We start from the raw sequence: 19,682 nt of genomic DNA, 5'->3' as shown, positions 1-19,682 counted from the left end.
TCCTGATGGCAGCCGAGTTTGGAGCTCAAAGGTCTGTCTGTGGTTGTTTTCCTCAGAAAGTGAAGCTGGTTCTTATCAGCAGCCCGTGTAGCTTCTGGTTGACTGACTGTTCAAAGCTGATACTGAACCATCGCCACACCCTCAGACCACGCCCCCCCATATCAGTGCAGGTCCCATGACGAAAGATCCACAAATATATGTTAATGACAACAGCTGGATAGAAATGATAAATAAGAGGGAAATAAAATAAATAAAATAACTCCACAATATCTGGGAGTACTGTTACTCTGTCCTCCCTGGGCAGCACAGACGCTGTTGAGTACTTCCTCACCAGGTCTAGAAGTACTTTGCTGCTTCCATCTGGTAGTGCTCCACTGTACATGAAAGTTTTTCACTATGTCAAGAGGTACTGTACTGTTTCTGGATATATTCTGTTTTGTCTGGAAGTAATTCAAGTCATTTTAAGTCATTTTTATTTATATAGCACCAAATCAAAACAGAAGTATCTCAGAGCACTTTCCATATGGAGCAGGAAGAAAGAGAACATAGCACAATGCAGGCTCCATATAAAGTTGTATGATGATGATAATAATTATAATGAAGACTAATGATAATTGAAGCAGTGGGTGTTGAGCAGGATCATGGGGGCAGTTGGTGGTTTGCAGTCACAGATCCAGACTCTGCAGCTCCAGGGGCAGAAATACCTGCAGAAAGCGACAGGACGAGAGAGGAGAGAGACGAGGAAGAACAAAACTACAGGAGAGAGAAGAAGCCAAGTTAGTAACAAGCATTGATGCCATATGAGTGCGTACAGTTGGAGAAGAGGAGCTCGGTGCATCATGGGAAGTCCCCCGGCAGTCTAGGCCTATAGCAGCATAGCTACAGGGGGGTTCAAGTCATGCTTGAGCCAGCCCTAACTATAAGCTTTATCAAAAAGGAAGGTTTTAAGCCTACTCTTAAACCTGGAGAGGGTGTCTGCCTCCTGGACCCAAACTGGTTCACAGTAAAGGAGTCTGATAACTGAAGACTCTGCCTCCCATTCTACTTCTGGAGACTAGGAACCACAAGTAAGCCTGCGTTCTGGGAGCGCATTGTTCTCCTGGGGTTAGAGGGTACTATGAGCTGTTTACGATATGATGGTGTCTGACCATTAAGGGCTTTGTAGGTGAGGAGGAGGATTTTAAATTCTATTTTGTATTTTACAGGGAGCCAATGCAGAGAAGCTAACACAGGAGAAATATGATCTCTTTTCCCAGTTCCTGTCAGTACTGGTGCTGCAGTGTTCTGGATCAGCTGGAGAATATGTGAAGATTTGTTGGGACAGCCTGAAAATATGGAGTTGCAATAATCCAGCCTAGAAGTAACAAACGTTGAAGTTAGTTGGTGAAGGTTGATGCGAGAGAAAGTGTCTAAGTATACATCAGGTTTTACAGCTGTTTCTAAGGTTCCTGTGTTTCAAGAGAAACTGGTGTCATTTGAGGGCAAGAGGTGGTGAATTTGTCAGAATCTGTGTCTTTTGACTTAGTCAAATGTTTCTATATTAGTGAGGACTGTTTACCAGCTGTGTCTGAAAATAGTTTAGTGGTTTAACTGGTGTAATCCCAGTGAATCCCGCTGACAACCCGGCCCTCTGACGAGTCACAGAGCACAATGCAGCTGTGTTCACAAACATCATGAGCGTCATCTGAAACATCACCACAGCACAGCAGACTGATCTGCAGTCAGCTGCCTCGGTCACAGTGGGAAGAGAAAAATAGAAACACAATAGAAACTGAAGGTTCAGTCCTACAGGATTCAGCCTGCGAGCACATGAGCCACATCAAACTGTCACTGTGGACACGTTAACAAGGATTTTCAAGATCATGAGAGAAAATGTTATGTATGTTCAAAGTTTTTCAATAGGCCAAAAAATATCCTCTGGGGTAACAATCTTTTAAAAATGGAAATATATATGTTTAAATGTATTCTTGTATATTTAAACATAATATTTTAATTAGGGCGGAAAGTAATCATGATTGTCATTATCGATTAATCTGCTGATTATTTTCTGGATTAATTGGTGAGTCTGTATAATGTGTAAAAATGGGATTCACAGTTTCTCAGAGCGGAAGATTTTTTAATTCACTGTTACACATGATGAAGAAAAACAGAAAACCCTCATATCTGAGCAGCTGAAACCCGAGTGTTTTGTCTTTTTTTTTTTTTTTTTTTGATTGAAAAATGACAATTAAAGGCATTTATCAGAATAGGTGTCAATTCATTTTCTTTCAATCAATTATTTGACTACTTTTAATGCACCTTAATTACATGTCAGTCAGTGATCACAAATAAATCATTATTTTGTCAGAAAAAAAATGAGAGTAATATGTGGGTTACACCATCTGATATTGCTCTTGAAACTGTCATTGTTCCAAAAATGAGGGAGAATGAATGATCTAATGAAAAATACAAATTGAAAAACGAAGTGTTTTGTCTTATAATGATTTATGCCGTCATCTGACCTCAGTGCAGCCCAGAGATGCAGATGGAAGTTTGTGCTAAAGAGAAATCGTTTAAATGACTTTCCTGTGTCTCTGTTTTGATTTTAAACACTTTTTTTTTTGTGGAAATTAAACTGAGAAACAGTAATTGGAAACTAAAACTGGTCAGGTGATTCTGTAAATAGTGTTTAATGTTGGTAAATATAAAGTGAAGAGCAGAAGTGAAGCATGAGGAGAGAGTGAAATATTAGTCAAGACAACGGAAGAGAGTCAAAAACTCTCTCCTTGTGTTTCCTCATTCATTTCACCATCCGTGTTGAAAATAGAAATTACAACATAGTCTTTCAGCAAGAGGAGGCTGATTTAAGGCTCAGATGCCGCCGAGTGAACTAAGGCTTAATGGAAGGTTTTTTTACTTTAAACTCCTGAGAGGATTTGGACACACATTGTTTTGTGTCGAGCTGCCAGCTAAAGTTTTGGTAAAATCCCTTAAAGACACGTGGTGTTAAAGGGATTTTACCAAAACTTCAGAGAAGAAGAAGAAGCAGTGTCTGCATTATGCTGCTACTCAGCACTTTCAGTGACTCTGATTTGATCACAAACAGCATCAATGTTACTAGATTAAAATGGACTTCTTTTCCCAAAACACTCAGGTTTTCTCCCACAAACATTTAGCAGAAGTTCACACGACCTACGGGACGGTCTAATATTTGCGTCTCCTGTAGTTCTGTGTCTTTGAGTCCAGATACAGTTTGACCTGTATTATTTTGACATTGCTTCCTGTGTTTCCTGTCCAGGATGCCGTCTGCGGAGGTGGCAGCGAGCGGGTTGAGGCAGTGCCAGCAGGCCCAGGGTCAGCTGGAGGACGCCATCAACGGCGTGATGAAGGCAGAGCAGCAGCTGAGAGAAAACGTCCGAGAGGTCAGGACTTTGATCAGCATCATCCTCCTCCAAATATGAAAAGCTGTGGATGAGATTATTATGAAATGTGTTAAGCTGCCGTGCTTCTAACCTCAGACAAATCATTTACGTCAGTCGGATTCCATCAGACCTAAAACACAGTGAAGACTGGACAGATAAAACCAGAAACTGTCCACAGAAACCACTGGTGTCCAGCTGCTGCTGTTGGCAAACGTTTTACGTGGGGGAGAAGAAAAGGAAAGGCAGAGGTGAAAGTAATTAAAAACTGCAGTAAAGTGAGGGATTAACCAGACTGAGCAGCCAGTAGGAAACTCTCTCTGTGATAACCTCCACTGCTGCTGAAAACAACCTGCTGGATCAGCTGCTGATAAGAGCTGAACAAAGACTGTAAACACTGGTTCAGGAGGTAAACGTCAAAGCAAAGAGGAGTTTAATATTTGCTGACTGACTCTCTGCTTCTCTACAGATTACTTAGAACACTGGAAGGGTCAGGGTTCAGTACATGGTATCAAATCTAATCCCTCATTGAGTCTCATTGAGTTTCATCATTTGTCAGTAACTAAAGGTTTAAATAAAGGTTGATTTCACCTCTGTGATCAGCTGTTGTTGGACCAGGATCCAGAAATCCTACAGTTTTTAGTGGCAGCTACTAAACGAACCAACATTAACATTAATGAATCCTAATTAATGCTGACGACCTGAACATGAGCTGAAATATTGATTATTGATTGATAGTGATCGTTGTGACACAGGGAAATAGCAGCTTTTACACCTGATTCTTCACAAACTACTTGATCCAGATACTGGAGCTCCGGATCCAGAACTCTGATCTAAGTGAGCTTCAGATGTGGATTTGAAGTGAGACTCTCCTGTATTTAACGAGCTGCGATCAGCTGATCAGTCTCCACTCTGTTGAACTACAAAAACACAGGTCACTGCCGGTCATAGAGAGACGTTACCGAGCGGTGCGTCTTCACTCACAAACAATCTTCGGCCAGCGGCTTAGAGAGAACACGTTGACCGGCAGACTAAAGCTTCATTGAACGCATTACACAGTTAACATTAATTAGCTAGAGTTGCTTAGAGCTGCAATGATTAATTGATTAGTTGATCAGAAAATTAATCAGCAACTATTATCGTTTTAGTCTTTTTTTTTTTTTTTTTTTAAGCAAAAATGCCAAAAAAAACACAAACAAATCTCAAATGTGAGGATTTTATAAAACTGTAAACTGAGTGTTTTTGGGTTTTAGACATTTGAAGGTGTCAACTTGGCTTGGACTGTATGGTAATTGACTAATGGAGAAAATAATTATTAGATAAATTAATAATGAAAATAATGATTATTTGCAGCCATACCACTGCTGACGTTAGAGATTCGTTAGAGCTGGACTACACTAATGAATCCGGGTATTTTGCCGACCGGGAACCAACTCTCAGCTTCCCCTTCATCCCTTGAGCTCAGAGTGTCTGGGCCTCATCATAACACAGCAGCTGCTCCGTTCAGTTAGAGTTAAAAGGAGGACGATGACGAGCTGTGATGGTTCAGAACAAACTGGGTGACGTCAAAGAGTCTGTATGAAGCTGCTGCCGTTTGTTTCTGTTGGTTCACTCTGATCACCAGCCTCCTCCTGTCTGATCCACTGATCCTGGTCTCTGATCCTGGTCCATCACTCAGCAGCTCAGAAGTCTTTATGTCCGTGTTTGACCAGTCAGACAGGAGGACAAAGGACATTAACCAGTCCTTTGTCCAGTCTCACTTCATCACAACGACCTGCTTCATCACTGCTGACTCACTGCGTGTGTGTGTGTGTGTGTGTGTGTGTGTGTGTGTGTGTGTGTGTGTGTGTGTGTGTGTGTGTGTGTGTGTGTGAGAAGTAACGTGACCGGAGGTGGAGCTGGTCGAGCCGGCATATAAAAGACAGTAGAGGGAGTGCAGGGTGTGGTAGAGTCAGTATATAAAAGACAGGAGGAGAGAGAGACCAGCTCATATCACTGATTGACTGACTGAGAACTGCTTCAACTACTGGACTCTGTTGGGGTCTGGTTTAGTGTGGTGTTCTGGACTCTGCTGTGGTCTGGTTTAGTGTGGTGTTGTGGACTGGGCTAGACTCTGCTCCATCTCCTGGCAGCTTCAGGTAAAGCTCGGTTTCTCTTCCTGTGTGTTCACAGGTGAATTAAACTTCATGCTGTCATTTTTAAAACAAAGACCACATCGTCTGTGATGAGACGGTGCGAGCTGATTGGTCACCACTGTGTCACATGACTACGGCTGCAGCTCACTTATTTTCATCACTGATCATTTTCTGCTAAGTATTTTCTCAGTCCATTGTTTTGCTGTAAAACCCGAGAAAAGAGCATCTGCAAATTACTTGATTACTCGTTCACTGTAATGTGGGGGAAGCTGCTGAGCTCAGAGCCTGTTTACCGTCTCACCCTACTCCCTCTCTCTGAGGATCTCACCTGTGTGTCTCGCCTGTGCGTCTCAGGTGCGTTCGGAGCTGCAGAGCTGTGTGAGTCGTCAGCAGGAGGCGTTGCGCTGCAGAGAGGTGTGGCTCCTCGGTCAGATCGAGCTCCTGGAACAACTCAAGACTGAAACTCTGCAGCAGCAGCTGCAACAACTGCACTGGGTAACTGAACAGTAATATTGACGATGATAATAAAAATAACAGTAATAATTATGACAGTAGTAATAAATAATAATAGAAATAATTGGTATTATTTATTGAGTACCTTTCAAGATACTCAAAGAAAATATAGACAACCAGTTCTTTACCAGTTGCAGAGTAGAACAGAAAACACCTGGACTGTCCACCAGGGTGGAAAACTGCCTTAAACTCAACGGAACATAAAAGCAGCACAAGAACGTAGAACATATAGAACACGTGGGGCAACAAAAAGACAGAGCGGAAGAAGAACGTTGTCTAAATTAAAGTGCGAAACTGGAGAAATCGCATCTGAGATCAGTTTTCAGCAGAAACAGATTCGGATCATTGCTGCGGTGGACACATTCAGTACAGACTGAGGTCTGTTCCTGAGTTTACTGTGCGTTTACTGTCGACCATGTTTATGACGTTGACTGGCTGTTTGTGCTCTGTGTTTCAGCTCAGAGGTCAGTTTGATGTGATCGCTCATCAGCTGCAGAACTCTAACAGCACCAACAACCTGAACAACCAGCTGACCAGCTGCATGGAGAAGTAAATACACACACACTCACTGCTGGGATCCACTGATAAGTAGAAGGTATAAGAGTAGAGTTGTTCCTAAAACAGAGAGAAGCGGAATCGTCAGATGTACCTTCGTGTACTGCAGCTGTGAACAGACTCTGTACTTATGTTACATCAGTCAGCAGATGAGGTGAAGCCTTTCTGCGGCTGCTTTAGATAACTGTTACCCTAAAACCTACGACACCCACCCACCAGACTTTGCCTCGCTCTCCTTCCTCATTTTGCTCTGATGCTGTAGCAGTTTGAACATATTTACAGAAGTGTTCAGCTTTACCCAGAAGTAACCAGATAATTACAAAACTTACTCATTCATCATAAAAATATCATTGTCTCGGTAGACACGTGTCACGTGCCTCCCTCAGAAACCAGGAACGCCAAACACACTGAGGGTGGGAAGGGGTTCACTGAATGACTGGTTCTGTTTTTCTTAATAACAGTCCTAAGAGTTTCTCCTCACACACCCTGATCTGTACATATTTAGCGCCAGTTGTTTTCATCAGTCTGGAGATAAATGCTGCCGTCTGCAGAGGCTCTGTTCAGACACATCCAACTCTGCAGCATGAAATGTGTGAGGGTGAAAGCAGCAGTAGGGAGGGACTCAGGGTTTGATACAGTCAGGATGTTCTGCCTGTGATAAGACAAGAGGAATCCTGTGATACAGCACAGAAACATCCTGCACTGATTCTCCAAATTTTTCATTTGAGAGTTTCACAGTCAGCTGAAGACAAACAGAGTTTTTAACTCAGCAACATGAACAGTGTTTGTGTTCAGCTATAGAGTCAGAGCATGTAGTTGTAGCATATATTTTTTTACACTTACTGAAAAAATGCGACTTGAACGCATTTAGAAACACGGTAACAAACATGTTGAACATAATCGAACTCCAGCGACTGCACAGCTTCATTTAAACCAACGAGCTCAGACGTGACCTGTTCTGGAGAGCTGTTATATATGTTAGTATACAACAATTCTACAATGGAATTATAGACCTAGTTATCATAGGACAATATCATATTAAATGATACAAAATATTTATTATTTACAAATTAGAGCTGCAACTAATGATTATTTTCATTATCAGTCAATCACGCTAACTAGTTTCTGAATTATTCAATTAATCATTTGGGCTGTGCATCATCAGAAAACTGAAAAATCATCAGGACATCATATCCCAGAGCCCAAGGAGACATCATTAAATTTCCCTTTTTGTCCAACAACAGTCAAAACCTCAAAGATATACAGTTTATTCTCTCACAGACAAAGAAAAGCAGCAAATTCTCACATTTGAGAAGCTGGGATCAGTCAACATTTGGCATTTTTGCTGGACTTAAACAATGAATCAGTTATTAAAACAGCTGCAGATTAAACTTAAACCTGAGGATATCATGATCTCTGCTGTCCCTCCACAATAAAGCTCCAGAAATCCACTTAGAAATTGGAGGAAAAAGGGGCCTGCAGAACTTCATTCAGAATCTTCCTGTTTTTAAGTTTCCTTCAGTATCACAGTGACCCAGTGACAGTTGTCTGTACATCCATGGCTACACTGCAACAGGAGCTGATCACAGCTGATTCAGCAGCTTTTAATGGGACAGTTTGACTAAATGTGAACTAATACAGGCCTACAACAGCTAAAAACAGTACAGGTGAGAAAATGAGTTGATTATACTGTGATAAAATCCAGGGTAGGGTGTGTGGTGTAACTGCTGGGTGTGTTTGTTTTCTCCACCTGGTTGTGCAGGTTGTCCTCTCTGAGTCTTACACCAGAGGAAACACCTGAGATGAGTTTCCACGCCGACACTCGCTCTCTGAGGCAGGCCATTACCTCATTTGGCAGCATCACCGCACAGGTAACACACACACTTAGGTAACACAAACACACGCACACGCACACACAGGTAACACACACACACAGGTGTTCTTTGGACTGAGTGATGCTAACCAGGTATTTTCTGTACTTCCTGTTTTCAGCTTGTGGAGGGTGTGTGTTCTCAGAACCCCGCTCCACAGAGAGGTCAACTGCAGAGTTGTCCAATCGCAGGCAAGAACCAGGTAACTCCACCTAGCAGGTGATAGCAGGAAGACGAAGTCAGATGTTAACGTCAGGAGTTACATAGCATGAATCAAAATATCTTTAATCTGCTCAATGTTAGTGCTGAGCCGTGTAACCTGCCTCATCCGTGTAATAGGCTGCTGCTGTTGACAACAGAACCAGAGAGTCCATCACTTCATTCAGCGGATAAAATGAACCATGTAGTGTAAAAACAATCAGCGTCAAGCGACAAGAAATACTTAACAAAAACATTAGTGCAACAGATTTATTACTCATTATTAACGTCTATAAAACCCAACATAGAAAGATAAAGTTTTTCCTATTCAGTATTTTTGAGGATGGAGACAGACGGTGTCTGACCAGAGAAAAATATTAACACCTGGACAATGAAGCCATAAAAACAGACTACAGATGTGCCAGTTCTACTGATACTGATGGCATCACACTGTGAACATATAACAGCTCTTCTGTCATCATTAGAGGCTTATACTGATTCTGTGCAGCTGGAGATGCCGTGTGAGTCGTAACATTGAGTGAGAGTGAGAGCTGCAATTTACATGGCAGACAGAGAGGAAACTGTCGCAGGTTTCCTCAGGTCAGCTGTGAGGAAGCCTGCGACAGGTCCAACGCTGTTCGGCAGGAAACCCTCACTGCAGAGTTCGGTGAACGCAGACTCAAAGAACCAAGTGATCGACAGCAGGCAGGATTTTTGGGGTTCTTCACGACTATTAGCATCTAAAAGAAATCGCGACATTCACGAAAACATGAATGGGTTCCTACAGTCTCACTCCAGTCGCATGTCTTAAACTTGCTTCTGTTTCAGGTATTTTTAGTCTATTTGATGTTGGTTCTTTTGCAGAGTCCTAGTCATTTCACTGTATTTTAGCACTCATAGTAATATACTGTAATTTAACCTACTGTGACACTTTGGCCACAATATTTTGATACTGGCACATCCCCAAAGTAACGTACTATTAAGAAGCAGAGTCAAAATGTATCCAAGATATCCCATAATTGCACAATTGAAAAGACACCAGCTGATTGACAATATTCAGAGGAAACAGTAAGAAGTAAAAGCTGCTGTCTCAGAGCTGCAGAGTAAGACAGAAGAGCTGATCATTCACAGAGCTGGGCCTGGAAACACTCCAGCATTCATTCCACAGCCAAGGCCACGCTAACGTCACCGAGCTGCTCTCCGCTGCCTGCACATTAATACGCTACATCATCTGTGGTCCAGCTGGGATCTCTTAAGGGGACCACGGATGATCCGTGATCTGGATCAGTCTGATCTGTGTCTGATCTGTGTCTCTGCAGAAGACGGAGGTCGGAGCTCTGGGCGACTGGCTGCTGGGAACTCGTCCAACCAGCAGTGCTCCTATTGGTTACCAGTCCAGCAAGAACCCTCAGGATTGGCTTGTGTCACACAAGGAGAGCAAGGTCAGAGAGACATCTTGAGATTTTTTTTATCCAGTCCAGAACCCAGAGAGATTCACATTAGAGAAACTAAAACCTAAAATATTCAGCATTGTTGCTTGAAAACTTACTGAAACGACGAATCGATTATCAGTCAAAAAAATCAGACAATGGTTTCAGTTATAATTTGATCATTTCTTTAAAGTTTAACGGACAGAACTGTAATTTCACACTAAAATTTCTGGAACCATTTGAGTTTAATTAGTTTTGTTGAGTTTCCCAAGAAAAACTGATTTTAACCCGAGTACATATTTATTCGTTATTATGGAGAACTTCATTCTCCGTGGATGTGGACAGATCTGTCATTTTCAAATCTTCAGCTGACCTCAGTAAAACACTCTCAGGGTGACTTAGTCATTAATCAAGTTAATCAAGTTTTACCTGTAATTAATGCCAAAGTACATAGTTCTGTCCTGGGAACTTCCTAGAAAATTAAAAGGAGTGAACTGAATCCATAAAATAAAGAGTTACTAATAATCAGTAGATAATTTTCAGGCCCGCAACTTTTTAGTTTGAGGCTGAAAATGATAATTAACAAATTACCGTGAACAGTGAGAGAAAGTGTAAGCACAGGAAAGGTTTGTTTTCCGTTTTCATGAGTAAGCAGCTCCAGACTTTTTACTGTAAATACATCAGATATCAAATAACTCGTGATCGCGTTGACATAAAGTGGCCCCGAGGTGGAGAAACTGTGAATGAATCGATATTAAAATATTGTTTAACTGGAGCTGATTCAGGTTTGAAACCATCCTGTCGTTGATGACGACATGTTAGATTGACCTCGTGTGCTTTTGCAGACTTCCTGTCCCGTCCTGGCCTCGGTGGACTTCCTGCAGGCCTGGGGTCAGCTCAGGGACCTGGAGGCGTGGCTGCTCCAGGACCAGACCCCCGTCAGCAGGGAGAGGACCAGCAGCAGCAGCAGCAGCTGCAGCTCCTCCTTCTCCATCGAAAAGATCGACGAATCAGAGTTCACCGTCACCCCTGAGGAGGAGGGGGACGAGGAGGAGCTGAGCGACTGGCTCATCACCCCGCCCACTGTAGCCATGGAGACCATGTCAGACGCTGAACGGTGGCAGCAGGTATTGAAGCCTTTTGAGGACAGCTGGTTGTCTAGTGATTGGCTGGTGGGGTCGAGCCGCCCGGCCGCCGACTGCTCCTCCTGCTGTCAGACCACCAGGGCCGTGGAGATCGAGAACCTGGGCCTGCTCAAGTGCCTGAAGACCCCACCAGCCTCCAGCCCCGCATCCCCCGCGTCCCCCACCTCCCCGGCCCCCGCCGTCAGCCCCCCGGTGCCGGCCCTGGAGGCGTGGCTTCAGCAGGCGGTGCCCGTGCAGCAGACCTGCAAGGCCAACGAGCTCTGCTCCACTTACTCCGACTGCATCTGTGAGGAGAACTGTGGGAGAGAAGCCCTGAGCCTCTGGCTGCTGCAGCAGGACGGGCGAGACAAGAATGGAGTCCCCGTGGCCAAGAACACCCCCCCCATCATGAAAACCGCCCCGCCCAGCCTGTACCACAGAGAGCAGGGGCAGAAGGTAACAGCAACCCACACTGTCTGTTTTTATCGTGATTTATTTAGTCTCGCTCTCTTCGTTTCTTTTCAAAAATCTCTTCTATTCATTTCGAACCAAGGTGCAATGTACAGTGTAAATGGTCTCAGAATGACAGGTCATGTTCTTGGACATAGATCAGGATAAAACCATGACCCTCCCCCCACCCATTCAGCCTGAATAGATCACATGACTAAAGAGTGACCGTAGACAGACCCTGCCGCGCGCCTCGGCCTTTGATATCACGTGACGTGAACATGTCAGTCAAGACTGTCGTGGTCTCTCCTCAGGTTCAGGCCATCCTGGAGGCCTGGCTCCACCCTGCCAACGCCGCCGCCGCCTCCTCGTCCTGCAGGACTCCTCTGCAGGCTCACACCTCCTCCCTCTCTGGCTGGGTGACTCCTGAGGAGGAGAAGGGCAGCAGGGAGGACCGCAGCTCCCAGTTTAAGCATCCCTCCTCCTCCTCCCCGTTCCAGCATCCTCTGGATCCAGACCTCTGGGTCCTCCAAGGAAAGACTCTGACTCCTGCTCCGGTGTCAGGAGATCAGCCCCGCCCAGCTGAAGAGGAGGACAAGTGGCTGCTGAAGAAGAGGACTCAGGCTCAGGTAACAAGACCAGTGCGGACCAGCAGAGACCAGCGCAGACTAGTTGTCATGGCGACAGAGAGGCTCAGTCCCACTGAAGGATCTGGATTTGCGTCTGTCGGGTCTGAGCTTCAGCCTCCACAGTTTGAAGCTCAGATTCACATACACACAAACCAGCCCCAGTGCATTCTGGGAGTTCACAGGTCCAGTTAGTTCAGGAGAAAGAGGGAAATATTGTGAGCAACAAGCACGTTCTCCGTCGCGTATCTGACTGTTCTTCCCTGTTCTCTGTTCTCAGGAGCGTCTGGTGCTACCTACCGTCTGTGACCTCTTCTCCTGTATGAAGGTGGGCGGGGACAAAGAAAAATGGCTGCACAAAGCTCCTGTACAGGTGAGATAAAAAACAGTCAGAGCACTAAGCTCCTCTGTTGACTGAGACTGTGTCCACTGCAATAGGCACCCACCTGTAAAGACCTGCACCCACCTGTAACCTCAGCTCTGACAGAACATTCAGCAGCTGAAACTCGACAGGTGAGAACAGGCTCCTCTCATCGCTTGTCTCTCTGCTTCCCCTCCAGATGTGATGATGACGATGTTTCTTCTTCTTATCCAAATTAATCGCTGATCAGCGCACATGACGGCCACAATCTAACCATCACCGCCTTCTTCCTGTGACATCGCCGCACTGAGCCGCCGCTCCCCTCCGATCAGGATCAGGAGCGGACCGATCAAGAGCCAAACTGGGGATTAAATACTCTCAGCCCCAGGTTAAAGCTGTGTCGGAGCTTTCAACCATGTCTCACAGTCTTCATCTGGAGGGAAAACGGAAAGGGGGGAAAAACTGTCTGTGATGTGGTTGAAAGCTCAGGAGACACTTTTAGAGTAAGGATTGTGGTGTAATGGACTGAGCCTCTCGACTCTGATCGACCGTTATCCAGAAAATCATCAGCTGATTAGTCGTTAATGAAAATAATTCTCTTCTGTCCTGCTTCACGCTTTCAGCCATTTAACCCTTTAGTCTATTGACAGAGAACTGATTAGTTATTGATCAGTTGTTAACTAGTGATTGTAATCATTAGGCAGAAACTCAAACAATCCCAAATGACATGAGGATGTCCAGACTGGAAGCATAGCGGATGTTTGTCATCAGCTGATCCTGACAGGAGAGGAGGGGCGGGGTTAACACGGGGTGGGCGGGGCCAAAGTCAGATTATATATAGTAGCCTTTCTTTTAATGGATCTTATTTTAACAGGTGTTTTTATGAGACTTTTCTGCTGCCGGTTTGGGTGGAATGTTCCTGTTCTTTGTTCGACGTCCTGTCTGTCCAGACTGACGGCTGCTGTCCGACCTTCAGTCCACATGTGATTTTTAGTTTCCATGACGACACGCGGTCTCTTTGAGATCATCGTGAGCTCGTCGCGTGTCTTTTATTGCCTGGCAAACTCGCTTCAAGGCAGAAAGCACGTTCGATCAGAATCAAAGAGAAAGAACTTGGTTTCCCAGGCGACCGATCACATGACTTTGCCGTGGGCAGTGATTGGTGATTTTTATTGAAGCTTTGCTGTGGTCTTTTTTTTGGGGGGGGGGGGTTTCTGTGATGTCATCAGTTCTCTCCTGCTGTGATTCTCTACAGTAATAAAACATAATGACATCATTGCCGTGTCTGTGACATCACTGATCTTTTACTGCAGTAAAAGTACAAATACCACAGAGTAGAAATACTTCAGTAAAAGTACAGAAATATCAGCATCTAAATATAAAGTACCAAATGTAAAAAACACTCGCTGTGCAGAATAATAGGTATGATGATCATTGTTAATGATGCATTCATGTGTTCATCACCTCACTGCTGCAGCTGGTGAATGTGGAGCTGAGCAGTTGAATCTGTAACATCAGTTATTTATTGATCATATTTAGTATCAGTAATCAGTAACTGCAGCTGTCGGATCAATGTAGAGCAGTAAAAGTATAATAATGACACGATAAGAAAAAGGTCGTTAGCTCGTGGTACTCTACCTGTTGGGACGCAGTATTTACAGAAATACTCAGAGAATCTCCTACTTCAGTAACGCTTCATTTTACACATCTGTAAACTCCAATTATCTCCTAAGAAGCTTCCTGGAAAGAACCACGTAATAAATATTGGTTCTATCTGAGGTAAAACAGCGATCAGTTGATGAACTAACAGTTATTTCTAAACGCTTCTAAAACCAACACAACCCTGAGCCTTTCTGAGCCTTTTCACGTGCTCACAGGAGCACGTGACCACAAACAAACCTCTCAGCAGAAGTGGAGAAAGTTTCCAGTGACAAATGACTGAGAAGTAAGTATTTCACTGGGCTTAAATGGAGTCGACGATAAACTCAACACAACTAATGAATTAAATAAAAGAACTTGAGACTGTAAATTACAGGCTGGATTATAGAGTTTCTGTCTGCAGCAGGTAGACGCGCTGCCCCTCAGGTGACCCGTTACCTGAACACACAGTAAACACGCAGTCGGTTTACTGGAATCAAACGGGACGTTGACTCTGGTTTCTGTTGAAGGAAATAAACAGTTTCAATTAAACTGAGGGGAATTTATTCGGAAATTCTCCGAAGTTTCCACCTGAGAAGAAGAGGAAGTTGATTGTCCAGTCAGGAAAATAAGAGCAGCTGCAGCAGTTTGAGCGACGTGTACACCTGTAACCTGCTGCTGAGGCTGAGGACAGTCTGAATAACAACGGATCCATTCTGACGTCCAGATAAGACCCAAATACCACAGGACACTAATGGCTGGAAAGCTGGATGTTTTATTTTTTACTCCAGAAGGAACTGAAACATCTGAAAATTGGAGCCTAGACGTGTTCAGAACAAACAGGAGTCAAAGTCTGATGGTGATTAAAAACCTGCAGCTCAGTTAAAACTGGCTCAAGTTAGAATGCAACAGAGACAAGTCACAGAACCTGGTCCACGTTCAATATCGCATCCTGAACATGGATAAACCAGGGCCAGGATCGGGATCAGAGACTCAGAGACACCAGTCGACCAGTTCTTGACGACAGGACGGAGCAGACCTGACTAAACAGAATGAAATAGTCCCGACACAAACCAGTTTAACCACCGCTAAAACCAGTAACACCGACACTCATGATTCATGTGAATTAAGTTTCATTTTCTTCTTTCTCACATCTTCAGTTTTTCTGAAAACAGTTTCAAGAATTCATTTTTACTTTTGGACACGTTCATTGAATTAATTAGCGATTTAAAAATGAACAAAGGTCGATAAACTAATCAATGAAGTGAAAACTCTCTCTCTCTCTCTCTCTCTCACACACACTCACACACACACACGCACACAGAGATTAAGAGTTTATACACAAAGTGAACCAGTTCAGATATGAAGGGCCCCACCAGGCTCTGGACCAGGGCCCTGAGGGGTCAGGGGCCCCTGGTCCAGAGCTTGTATATGAAAAGTTCATTTAAAAGCAGAAATGTCCTGATTCCGATCACAGTCTGTTAATATTGATCATCTGCAACCGAATCCAATCAATATTTGATTTGTAGTTTTCCTCCATATTTCAGCTGCAGAACAAACTGAGGCTGCAGCAACATTTTATTTCAGCCCAGTGAATTTAGGGAAGTAGTTTCAATCAGCTTGGCGGCAGAACTGCTTTGTGTGAGACCACAGACCACAACGACACACAAAACCACCACAGACACACAAAACCACCAATATATTTATCGTCACAATAAAATGTTGAAAAGCATGAAAGGATAAACGACTGAAGTTGTGTTTAGTGGTTTGATTCCAAACTTGACTGAGCACTGAAGAAAACACTGACCTGAGACCTGGACTATGGAGTAGGATTTGGGGTTAGTGAGGTAACTTCAGGTTAAACTCTGGGTTCTCGGGGTTATGACAGTGGTTCAGGTCTTACTGGGGCACATCGCCATGGTAACATCGTCACCTTTTATAGAAGGTCCCGTGGAGCTCGGTTCATGGATTGTGAGAGGGTCTCTGTGGAGGACTACAGTGATTAAGAGACCAGCAAGCCCCTTTGGCATTTCCTGATGATTTTTATATGAGCGACCCTCATCACCGCAGAGGACCAGCTCCTCAGCAGGACTGGACCCCCGTGTAGGAGCCTGGTCCCCTCCTGTCTTCTTCATCTCATCATCGTGATTTCGTCTTCTGATCTCATCCTACAACAGAGACCGACCGGAGCTCTGAAGCCTTGTGCTTGTTTGACCTATAAGATACGAACCGCAGCCTACTTACTGCTTTGAATTCTGTTTTTAAATGTATTTTTTATTTGACACCATCGGGCTGCAGCTGAACCACTACGAGCCTGTTAACTTACACATTCACACAGTCGATCATTTTATTCCAGCTGTTCTTCCTGCGTTTGGCAGCTGCAGCTGTTGCTTTCGGCCCGGATCACGTGTTCAACTTCTTCGTATTTGTCTAATATCACAGTTTTGCTCTTCGTCTGTAAAATATGCCGCTCTGCTGCCAGTAGACGTGTCCTTGTCTGTGATTGGTCATATGCTGCAAACATGTCACAGCTTAGCGTGATCACGGTTGTCAGGCTCAGTGAGGCCACATAACGAGAAGACATCCTGGTATGTTGAACTGGCTCCGTGGTTCAGGTCTTGGGATCAGTGACTGACTGTTTCCCTGCAGCTGTCAAACAAACAGGTTCAGGTGAGTCTGAAGGTCAAAGATCTTTAACATAGAGCGATGATCCACACGTGATCAGCAGTCTGTCTCCAGGAACAACAGCCTGTTACTGAGAATCATTAACTGACCTCAGGACAGTTCACACCGGGATCATTTACACCAAACTGAAGGTAAAAGCACTGAACTCTGTCAACAGATCGGTCCAATTATCCAGAGGTGTCACAACGTTTCTATTACAACGTAGCGAAGTCTCCATCGAGTCCACAAGTCTCAGGTCAAGTCTCAGGTTAGTCTAGCCAAGTCCAATCAAGTCTCGAGTCAGGTTTCAAGTCACGTCTCAATTTTGTCAACAGTCAAGTCCAAGTCAACTCTCGGATGAGACGAGATGAGTCTATCTTTATGCTCGGGTCAGTTTAGATGACAAAAAGTCTCAGTTTCTGTCGGGACAGGTCCAAGTCAAGTCTCAGGTCTCTGAGATTCTGTGAAGATGGATCGATGAGTTGATCAATGATTCTGATAATTACCTATGAATCAAAAACAACTCTCATCCTCTGCTGCCAGTTTCTCCCGTCTGTCAGGTTTTTGTTTTTTCCTCTGTTTGAAGACGTCACCTGGACTCTGAGAATGAATCAGGAACAAGTGTCATCAAACAGTCAACCTGTGTTCACCTGCTGAACTTGTTTGGTTCCGGCCTGAACTCGCTGGGGGTTTGATCCTTCTTCAGTTTAGAGACAGAGTTTTGTTGAAATGTTCAGCTCAGCTCTGTTGCGACCTTTGACCCCGGCCTGCCCACACTCAGGTGAGTTAACACAGCTGTGTTTGTGTGAATCCCTGAGGGTCATTTTCTGAAAACACAGTGCAGAGGATCAGTGAACTCAGCTGTGTTTGAGCAGAGAGAAGGTGACCTGCCACAGTCAGGTATGCACAAGGCTTTTATTTTGGAGTTTCACTTGTTTACATTCTGTTATTTACGTCCTGTCTGGGATTTTTGGTGTTTAAAGTTTAATAGTTTCGAATCTTGTGGTATTTTGGAGGTTTGATCAGCAGATGTTTTATGTCCACGACCAGAACTGGGTCAAATATTCCATCCATTTTCATTTATTTATTTATTCATTTATTTGCAGCAATTTTCTCCTTTTTATCTCTTCCTTTTTCACCTGGACGATTGATTGTGGCTCAAAGGATCAGCTGCCGACAGACGAGAAACATAACTAAAAGAGAAATATGAATAAAGGAGCTTTGTATTTCTGTCTGAATCGAGAACAGAAGAGTTCTCACATGAGCAGGTGGTTCCAGTTCGGGATTTTCTGGGTTTTATTCGTTGGAAACTTTGTTAGTTCTAGTTTTTAATGGTCAGTGTAATTCAGGTACTTTTATGTTTGGTGGTTTGGGGGTTTTTGGGGTTTGATAGGCTGCTTTGTGTTGGCTGCAGTTACTGAGACGTTTCCATCATGTTTTCTTCCGTTAGTGAAGCCAAATCAGCCTGAGATGCGAAGACAGAGTTGATTCTTGTCTCAGAGGAGGAAAGATGAACTCAGGTGACCTTTCACCTGGCAGTTTCTCCTCAGACTGAGATCTACAAATGACAGAGATGACGATGACGACGAAGGACAGTTTTCAGCCATGGAAATCTGAGTCTGTTTGTGCTGTTGGACTGAAGAAACAGTCTGAAGAATCACTGTGGACTTAAAGATGAACTGTCAACGACTGATCTAACAAATGACTGATAATAAAATACGTAGTAGTTGCAGCTGTGAACTGCAGGACTCCGGTGTCACAGCGTGAGTCAGTAAAGCTCCAGCTCCGCTCAAGTGTCTGATGTGACTCGTGGTGTCCCACAGGGATAAAGTCTTGGACCCTTTCTGTTACTGCACATCTTCATCTATGTATCCGTTACCGGGAGCTGATGATATTCTTTCTTTACAAATTTATTTCTGAGACAAATTCTGAATTACAGAAAATTTCTAAATGGTTCAAACTGAACGAACTTTCTTTGAATTTTGACAAATCTTATTTCATCATATTTACTGCTAAAAATAAAATTTACTGAAAATCGAATTCTTGCCTTTTCACTGGAAATAAATCAATCACTCAGGTCTTCGCTCTCTGTGTGAAAGATCATATTCATTTAGTTTGCAGGAAAACCAAATCCAGTCGGTGGTTTGGTTCATCAAAATGTTTGTTAACCATTTAGTATAGTTCAGTTTATCCCACCTCACATATGAGAGTACTGTATTTTTCACATATGTTCATCTACAAAGACTGATTTGGTTCCTTTATGATTGAATAGAATTTTTCCGATAAGTTCAATGATCCACTCGTGACACCAGACGTCTACATCAACACTTTCTCTGCTGCGTCTCTGTCCGATTCAGATTCGGGGGAGTTCACCACAAACCTCACATTTAAACTTAGAGCTGATCTGATGAGACAAACTACTTGACTTCTGTCCGTTGCAGTTTCTTCCTCCTCGGATCTTGTCAGTTGTACAGTATTCTGTGCTCGTTACTAGAAACCGACATACTTATGGATCTTGTGTTCAATTCATTAATGGCAAATATGATTATTGGGTATTCTAATCGTGTTTATACTCATGTGTTTTTGTATTTTCTCCGGTATGTCGTGTAATATGTGTGTTTTTTTCTTCATTGAGAAGTTTTTTTTCGTTTCTTGGTGAGATGTCTTTAAAAGCCTGTTTTTATGGGTTTTTGTCCTTTTTCTCTGATCGTCAATGAAACAA

At 43.7% G+C, this 19,682-nt stretch overlaps 1 protein-coding gene across 4 annotated transcripts in view; it reads left to right on the top strand.

Moving 5' to 3' along the window:
* The window catches only part of ncoa4 (nuclear receptor coactivator 4), an 18,832-nt gene extending 4,896 nt beyond the window's left edge, over positions 1 to 13,936 (top strand). For 2 of the 4 annotated variants that reach the window (XM_040138602.1, XM_040138603.1), the window contains exons 2-11: positions 3,278 to 3,401; positions 5,888 to 6,028; positions 6,504 to 6,595; positions 8,364 to 8,472; positions 8,594 to 8,674; positions 9,990 to 10,112; positions 10,946 to 11,680; positions 11,986 to 12,300; positions 12,578 to 12,670; positions 12,858 to 13,934. In XM_040138602.1, coding sequence (XP_039994536.1) covers positions 3,278 to 3,401; positions 5,888 to 6,028; positions 6,504 to 6,595; positions 8,364 to 8,472; positions 8,594 to 8,674; positions 9,990 to 10,112; positions 10,946 to 11,680; positions 11,986 to 12,300; positions 12,578 to 12,670; positions 12,858 to 12,863 — 1,819 coding nt within the window. In that variant the 3' untranslated portion in view covers positions 12,864 to 13,934. Of the gene's footprint in view, positions 1 to 3,277; positions 3,402 to 5,887; positions 6,029 to 6,503; positions 6,596 to 8,363; positions 8,473 to 8,593; positions 8,675 to 9,989; positions 10,113 to 10,945; positions 11,681 to 11,985; positions 12,301 to 12,577; positions 12,671 to 12,857 lie in introns of all 4 variants that reach the window. The other 2 variants (XM_040138605.1, XM_040138604.1) reach the window with 2 other exon arrangements.
* Positions 13,937 to 19,682: the final 5,746 nt, after the last annotated feature.

Source organism: Xiphias gladius, chromosome 11, assembly GCF_016859285.1.
Source record: "Xiphias gladius isolate SHS-SW01 ecotype Sanya breed wild chromosome 11, ASM1685928v1, whole genome shotgun sequence".
Lineage (NCBI taxonomy): Eukaryota > Metazoa > Chordata > Actinopteri > Istiophoriformes > Xiphiidae > Xiphias > Xiphias gladius.
Note: the sequence above shows the minus strand (reverse complement) of the source record. Positions and strands in the feature narration are given on the sequence as shown.